General features: G+C 47.0%; 1 protein-coding gene across 2 annotated transcripts in view; it reads right to left on the bottom strand.

Moving 5' to 3' along the window:
- Positions 1–6: 6 nt before the first annotated feature.
- Positions 7–8,433, bottom strand: part of MXD1 (MAX dimerization protein 1) — a 26,335-nt gene continuing 17,908 nt past the window's right edge. The window contains exons 4-7 of one of the 2 annotated variants that reach the window (XM_059405924.1): positions 4,042–4,156; positions 2,269–2,428; positions 1,777–2,020; positions 7–335 (exon numbers count right to left, since the gene is read on the bottom strand). In XM_059405924.1, coding sequence (XP_059261907.1) covers positions 1,833–2,020; positions 2,269–2,428; positions 4,042–4,156 — 463 coding nt within the window. In that variant the 3' untranslated portion in view covers positions 7–335; positions 1,777–1,832. Of the gene's footprint in view, positions 2,021–2,268; positions 2,429–4,041; positions 4,157–8,433 lie in introns of both variants that reach the window. The other variant, XM_059405922.1, reaches the window with a different exon arrangement.

Here is an 8,433-nt window from a genome sequence, read left to right on the forward strand (position 1 = left end):
AAAAAAAAAAAAAAAAAAAAAAAACCGGAACAAAACAAAAACAGAAGTACAGATGACTTTGGAATCATTTAAAGAATCGACTATTTCCAATTAAAAATTTTAATACATTAGAATCATTAAAATGAAAGAACAAAAACAATCTTGCTTTGTTTAGACCACTCTAATGAATGAGCTTCCGCGTGGAGCGCATTTGAACTCTGAGTCGTGTAGAAGTTGGAGGCGCTGGAGGCGAGGCGAGGCGAGGCTGGGGGGCCAGAGACCACAGGCAGTGGGGGCTCAGGGCGGCCACCCGCCTGCCGCTGCTTCAGCCGTGGAGCCCTTAGGTTGCAGTGCGTCTGTGGATTTTAGGAATGTTCTTGTCACTTTGTGACACACACTCTGTTTCAGCATCACAGGTTTTACAAATGGTTCAAATTCAATGAAAAAGATTTGCCAGAGGCTGAAAACCTCGACCTCAAAAATATGAATGCAAAAATATTAAGGGGAATGAACCAATTTTGTAGATACCTACATACAAAGTTTCTAGAACATCTATAAAAGCACAAAGTCATAAGAATTTGTTTTCCATTACATTAGTTTATATAAAATGAATAAATAGTATTTATAGATTTAATGTGTCTTATGTACATATACATGTGCTCTGTTTTAGCTTAAATAAAAATGCTACAAAGTGGGAGACCACTTGAGGGAGAAATCATAACCAAAAAGAAAGATCAGCCTTTTAAACTAGCAACCCCAGAAGCCTCCATAAAGAAGTTTCTGGGTATATCCAAAAATAAGGAGAGGAATTCTAATAACACTGTACCATCCCCTCCTGTTCACCTGCAACACAGGGTAGAAATGTGGACTTTTCCTTTCACTGATGATGGACACTAGCTCAGCTAGTGCCAAAGCTCAGTTATTGCTGAAAGTTAAATAGGAAAATAGATTAGAGTTGGACCCAATGTCACTTATTTTGGGGTGAAAAAAAGGCATAATCACTTTGTGTTAAGTGGGAAATGGAGATCTCGTTTATCTCTGAGGTAGGAAAAAAAAATGTTCCAGAGACAAGTAGCATAACAAACTTTGAGGGGAAAACGTGCCTTGGGATAGCAGTATGCAGCGCAGTCCCAAGAACATCGCACACAAAGAGATTGTACCGTCCTGTTTGTGACAACAAACGCTGCTGGAGCTTGCATGAGCTGTGCGACCCCAAAGACGTGCTCTAGCACGGTGTCCACTTCCAGGCGAAAACTACTGCTCCCATCCACACGCGGCTGGGTGGGGGGCGGGGTGAGCAGGGGGAGCGGGTGAAGGGTGTGTTTTCTGGAGGTGTTCCTGACTCCTCACTGGGGTGAGGTCCACGGTGAAGTGCTCTTAAATGCCGCTTTCAAAGCTTACTTTGGAGTTCTGAGATCAGGATCTCAACTTTAAAAGTTTGTTTCCTTCCATTTCCTAAGCACAAGACACATTCGGACATTCCTGCTAGGTGAGTAACATAGCCAGAAAACTTTAAGACAGGTATGCTAGACTACCCGGGGACAGTAAATAAGGTGGGGGAGAGTGCTGGGTGGTGAAAGTTGCTTATTCGGTCTGAGAATTCTTGGGTGCTTCAGAGTGATTGGAATGTACAGTCTGGCAGACGGATTTTTATGGAGAGAAAGAGAAACTAGTGGATGCAATCAGAAACCCACCATCCTAAGCACTTCCTGGAAAACGTTTACAGAGCTGGTTCTGGTACAGGTGGTACACGGAGGCTGACGTGCAAGGGGACTGTGGTTGGGTCTGATACGCTACCTAATCCGCTCGGCCGGCAGAGCCCTCCGGGAGGCAGCCGCGGCGACCCCGCGCTCTCAGAGGCCCAGACACGTCTTGTGATTGTCCTGGAGCTTTATTCTCTTCATGCTGGAGCTGGAGTAGCCCTCGTCACTGCCCAGGCTCTGCATGCTGCCCCGCTCGTCCGAGTCGCTCACGCTGCTGCTGCTCCAGTCCAAGTCGCCCGTGAGATAGTCTGTGCTTTCAACATCCACGTCGATCTCTTCTGCGGGAAGGACAAGAGACACGGGTGGAGGCATGCCACAGGATGCTCAGGCCCAACTGCCAAGCCAGCCCTGCCAGGCCCTGCACTGGAGCCCCAGCCGGAGTGCGAGGAGGAAGAGGGACTCGTCATTGGGGGTCCAGTGATTGGACATCGCGACAGCTCAAGGGGGCCAGGTCTCTGTTCCTCCCTGGTGTGGCCTCTGGGGACAGACACACACACACACACACACACACACGGCAGGTGCTCACCCCTGTCGGAGTCTGAGCGCTCCGAGGAGACCGTGGAGCCGATGCTGTCCATCCGTATCCTCTCGATGCCCAGCTTCTCCAGCTGCCGCTTCAGGTGCCGCTGCTCTCGCTGAAGCTGGTCTATTTGGTGAATGGCTTTTCTGTCACAATCTTCAAGTTTCTGCAAGTCAAATGGGGAGCTGTTGGAGCCCGCAGCCAACTTCCAAATGGGCAAGGACTCTGCATCTTGCCTTCGAGCCCCCTGACAGGCTGGTTTTCCTCAGAAGCCCTTCGGTGTCTCTTGTCTGACTTCTCCCAGGGCAGGATGGGGGCCTCCTGCCTTTGGCTATGCTCTGCGGCACCAACCTCGCTGTGGCTACCTGCACAGTCACAGGTAGGGATCTGGGGGCTGAGCTCGGCCCCTCTAATGCTGGGGAAGAGCTAGCAGCCCCCCAGGTCTGTGGGGAACACCCTGAGCACCGCTCTTTGAACTACAGCCCTCCTCGGGCTGGGAGCTGTGACACGGCCATGCAGAAGGAGGGTTCGTCAGCTCCGTGTTCTAATGATATCAACACCTGAGTTATTCCAGATCTCAATTAACTTCTGTTCAGTAGCAGGAAACAGTCTTTGCAAGTCCTGATTCCAAACTGTCCAACATAAGAGCTTAAATGTATTTCCAAAGACCACTTGTTTTTATGAATCTGTTTAACTGTGGTTATGTTGCTCTAGAGAGAGGTTCTTTTTCCCTCCAGAACTGTCATGAAGGCAGGTCACTAACCATAATTAAGGAGACATTTGTCCAACAGTGACTAAAGGGTTATTGCTAAACAGTGAGCTCCGGCTGTGGCTTGCGGCAGTCTGACTACCACTTTACTCTCTCACCTTTTGCTCTTCAAGCTACGTGCTACACACGGCCTGTTTCAGACCCTCTGGGAGGTGCTAAGGATACAAGGTGAGCATCAAGACCTCGTCCCCTCCTCCGACAATGGAGACAACCAAACAGTCACACAAACCATGGTCAGATGACAACTGTGATAAGTGCTAAGAGAGAGAAAGATATCCAATAATAGCTCAACTGTCGCAGGAAGGACGTAAGCAGGTCAAGAAAGGCTTCCCTGAGCTAGTGATACCTGTGTTGAGATCTAAAGGATGACAAGAAGTTAACTAGGTGAAGAAAGGAGGAGAAAACATACCAACCAGAGGGAACAGCACGTACAAAGGCCCTGTGGTTAGAGAGCATGACAAGTGCAAGGGGCTGAAAGGGCACAGGGCCCAAGATGCCACTGTACAGGCAGGTAAGGGCCAGGTCATGCAGCCTGGGGCAGGCCTGCTGACAGTCTGCCCTGAGCCACTGAAGAGTTTTAAACAGGGTGACATACTGACTTGGGCTTTGGAAGGACTACTCTTGGGAAGCACAGAGCTTAGCTCAGAGGCAGCTAGAGGAATACAGGGAGGCCTCTGAGGAGTTCACTGCAGTAGATGGTAGGGTGAAATGGGAGTTAGCCTGTGAAATATGTAGGTCTTGGAGAGGACTCAGATATGGCTAACAGAGCAAGAGATAGCAAGGCTGACCCTGAGTTTTTGGCTTAATCAAACGGACAATTAGAGGACCCTTTAACTGCTGCTACACAAGGGTGAGAAATACTGAGTTGGGTTCTGGACATGTTTGGTTTGGGATGCCTGAGATCATCAAAGAGGCAGGCTGGAGGATGATACACATTTGCTAGCCCTCATTAACAGACAAATCCTTAATGGACAGGTAAAGCTAAAAACGAATCCCAAGGATCTTCTTACCTTTATGTGCAATTTGGCTTTTGTCAATAAACTCAATGTAGTGTGTCGGTTCGATTCCGGCCCAAGCGGAACCAGCCCCTTCAACTTCTCCAGGCACAAGCGAAGATGGGCCCGCCTAAAAAAACAAGGTCACAGTAGCATTGAGAATTTCACAGTGCGCCAGAAGGCCCTCTGGAAAAACAAGTTCTAAAAGAGTAGGAAGTTGCCCAGGCCCAGGCCCAACACCACCAATGACGTCTGGTCAAACAAACATCTTTGGACATTGGACAACTCTGGTGAAAGCCATAGAGAAGCCAAAACTGGGGTTTTCTCATCTCTTTATAATACAGGTGTGTTAGGGAAGGGACTAAGATCTACTCTTATTAGGCATATTTGTCAGGTTATATCCAAGTTTCTGGGTTTGAATGTGACCTGACAGCACATGCCAGGGTTTGAATCCTTTCAATCCATACTTCTTCTTTTCCCATTCATGGGCCACTAGAACTCGAGCACTGCTGTATGTAGCATTAACACACATGAATGGCCTTTGTGGTTACTCATTACAGCTTGCTTTAGAATAGCGAAGATAAAATCCACTTAAGTCACTAACATTGAGACCTGGTTAAAAAAAGTATCGTGTAGCTATCCGGCGGAATACTATGCAGCTATGAAAAGAACCAGAATGTGCTCTACTTACTACCAGGAAAGAACTCTCAGATACATTGTGAAATGAAGAAAAGCAAGATACCATACCATGCATACAACATGCCATCTCTGGACAAAACAGGAAAGTAATTGTGTTTTTTTCTATAGACATAAAATCTTGAACAATAAGTAAGAAACTAATCTAACAGCAAGGAGAGAGAAGTCAAGGAAGAGGTGGGAATAAGGTAATATTCACTGAATGACTTGTATCTTTTGGCTTTTCAACTATGTAAACTGTTCAAAAAGTACATTAAAGAAAATGAGGGGCGCCTGGGTGGCTCAGTGGGTTGAACCTCTGCCTTCAGCTCGGGTCGTGATCTCAGTCCTGGAATCAAGCCCCGCATTGGGCTCTCTGCTCAGTGGGGAGCCTGCTTCTCCCTCTCTCTCTGCCTGCCTCTCTGCCTACTTGTGATCTCTGTCTGTCAAATAAATAAATCTTTTAAAAAGAGCAAGCACATCATAAGCATTGCTACACTACACAGCCATGCAGAACAGCTAGAGGTAACCACATGTGGGCCCCGGAGGGGGCCCAGAGGCACAGTGGGACAGAGCGGGAAGGGAGAAAGCCTGGGGGAGGCAGAAGCTGCAGTGAGCCCCTCAAGAGAGATCTTTAGTCACCGACCGGAGTCCCTAAAGTTTTGGAAGTTAACACTTCATTTCTTTGTGCTTTAGTCGGGAACCTAGCAGATCCCGCGAGTGGGAGAAACACCCAGGATTCAGAGTTTTTGCCTCAGCCTACCACATCCTAAAAGCCTTCACAGGCCATTCCAACCCATTGTGATTCCTCCACTTTCTGAGTACTTCCTGGTTTATACTAGTCAAGGGGACATTCACTGTTCTGCTGGAATCATTTGGTATTTGCTAGTCAAGGGGACATTCACTGTTCTGCTGGAATCATTTGGTATTTGCTACTTAACCACTCATTCATTGCAAACTCCTCAGGTTGGACTGCTGCTTAATCACTGCTGAGTTACTATGGTGCCTCCCCCTCCCACTTCCTTAATAAATGTCTGCTGAGTGGGTTGCGTCACTATTCAACTAGACCATAAAAGTTTCTGGAGGACACAGTCCATCTCTCCTCCACCTCTGCTCCTTCAACAGTGCTCCGGCTCCTGGGGTTTTTGATATATGCCCACAGCCCACACACAACCACCCAGAGTGGAGTTCCTAGGAGCCTGGGAGGCTACCAGCTGAACTGGGAGACAACCTTAAAGCTTAATTTGCTCCCCTTACCACTTAAAATTTTTGACCATATTAGCGAAAGTAAAAATGGCTTCAGAAAGCTCCAAGAGGTCCATATGTATGATAACAACCAAGGAAGTCCCTTCACACCCTTCATACCAAGACTTCGGGATGTTCCTCCCAAGGCAGACCTAACAAATGGTACATTAGACATCCTGATGAGCCCGTGTCTCATCTGCTTCCAAGCCTCCTTCCTTGTCTAGCTCTCAGAGGAGAGCTAGGAGCTGTCCTAGACTCTCCGAGGGCCCTTGAAGCCTGGACAGATTTGAAGAGCACAGCATTTGCTCTTGAGCTAGGAAGATTTAATGGCACAAAAATGCCTTACTCTTTGGTAAGACTTCCACTTGCCCTGAAACCCTGTCCGTGTGGAATGGCCACAAGCAAAGGGTCCCATGACAGGTATGCTCCGCCTACCACTGCAGGCGGGAAAAAGCAAAGCAGAACCTGTGTGTAAAATGGACCTATTCACCTTGGATGATAACATTCAAGAAGAGTCATGAAAACAGATCATATAAGAAACACCATGAGAAGATAAAGTCAATTATACAGTTATCCAAATTATTTCTCCCAAAGTTTACAAACAAACTGTCAAGTGAGGAAAAAGAGTTCAAAAATTAGATGCAGACATTTTTCAATTTAACTTGTTACCTGCAAAGACAGCATGATTCAGAACAGAGTCCTATTAGTCATTTTATGATGTGGGTTTATTGCAAATATGAGTATGTAAATTTTTTAGGAAGTTTGTCTACTGATAAAAATATAATAAAGTCATCTTTCCATGCATCGTCATTTCTAGTTCTATAGGGAGTCTAGCCCAGAAAAGTATAATTCTCACTACCCAAATGTGGGTTTTTCCAAAGAACACTTCAAGTTGTGAAACTAGAAAAAAGCCATTTGACTAATTCAAGCTAAGGATAATACGTGTACATTGAGTGTTTTTTTGGCCTGGTTCTATGAAAATAAGACCAGAACTTTCCCCATAATTTTGTCGAGATCCAAAGCCAACTTCTGTCCTTAGTAGTGCCTGCCTTGGCCTCCTCAAGTGCCCAATGGCTGCCCTGCCCACCTGCCTGCGGACATCCCCAGGCTGGCACCTGGGCCAGCCATAGGGGAGGGGTGAGGTCTACGGAGTGGGCTCAGTTCTGTCATGTAATAGCAAAATTCGACTCCCGAACCAGATAAACAAGCCAACAGACCCCTCTGTAAAAGCTGCCCTTGAGGCTCCTCAACCCTGAGACACACACGGGCATGCCGCACCCAGGATCTGGAACCCTTTAGCCGGCCTTGAGAGCACCCAGGAATCACGGGATCTAGAGCAAGTAACACAAGCACCTGCCTCAGCTCTTCCTCCCCAGTCCGGACAACTCCCCTGGCCAGGGCTGTGGTCCTCAAGGAGGGGGATCAGTATCCCGTTTTGAACCAGGTCTACCTCCTCCTTGGGGAACCAGCAAAGGTTCTACCACTCGTACTTAACAGGAAGCTACTCCATACCCCAGTCTGCTCCCCACTGAGACCTCCTCCCAGTCCCATCTTCTTCAGCCAGTCCTCTACCGGTTGCCAAGAGCTGCCTCCCAGCTCCCCGCCCCCAGGAGAAGAGGGTTGTGCCGAGTCCTGGCTCCCTCCTGCTCCCAGCTGCCTCTTCTGTTTGTGCAGATCCAACTGCTTTGTTCCCAGGTCATAAACTTTGACAAACTTCATGTGCTGACTCTTCAGAAATACTGCTTTAATTATTCTGAAGGGACAGATACACCTTTGGTCTACAGTGGCATAAAGAGACCAATCTTTGATCTGAGCTATAATCAGTAATGCTTAGAATCCAGTGTGCCCTGTGACTAGGGATAACTAAACTAGATACAAACTACAGTTTTTAAGATTTTGAAAAGGATCTCAAATTCTATTTTTGTTTTTAATTCTTTTAATAGTCACCATACAACCAAATGCCAGTGTCGTATGTAAGAAGAGCAAAGATTTGGGACCTTGGCTTTGCCACTGACTTCCTAGGTGACCTTGAGCTAATCCCTTCACTCCACGTGGCACCAGCTTCCTCAGCAGCAGACAGGAACACCATGCCTGACAGCACCAGTATATTAACTGGGACAAGGTATGGAAGTCCCTGGCCAGAGTCTGACAGGAGTGTTTGCTATGTGGTAGCAGTTATTCTTTCAATTCTAGCTTCTTCTGTAGACCAACAATTACAGGGAACAAATAGATTTGGATAGCACTATAATATTCCTCTGAAAATCAAAAGGGGACTCAAAGTGTCTCACTAGGTAGATAGAGGCTATCTGGTAAAAATCCAAGTCTTCCTTAAAGTAAACACTTGTAACCTATTTTCTATGGCAATACAGATCTTGCTTATGCTAAAGATACTATTTTTACATTAAAAAAAAAATCAAGGACAGGGACGCCTGGGTGGCTCAGTTGGTTAAGCAGCTGCCTTCGGCTCAGGTCATGATCCCAGCGTCC

The sequence above is a fragment of the Mustela nigripes genome, chromosome 7 (assembly GCF_022355385.1).
Source record: "Mustela nigripes isolate SB6536 chromosome 7, MUSNIG.SB6536, whole genome shotgun sequence".
Taxonomy (NCBI): domain Eukaryota; kingdom Metazoa; phylum Chordata; class Mammalia; order Carnivora; family Mustelidae; genus Mustela; species Mustela nigripes.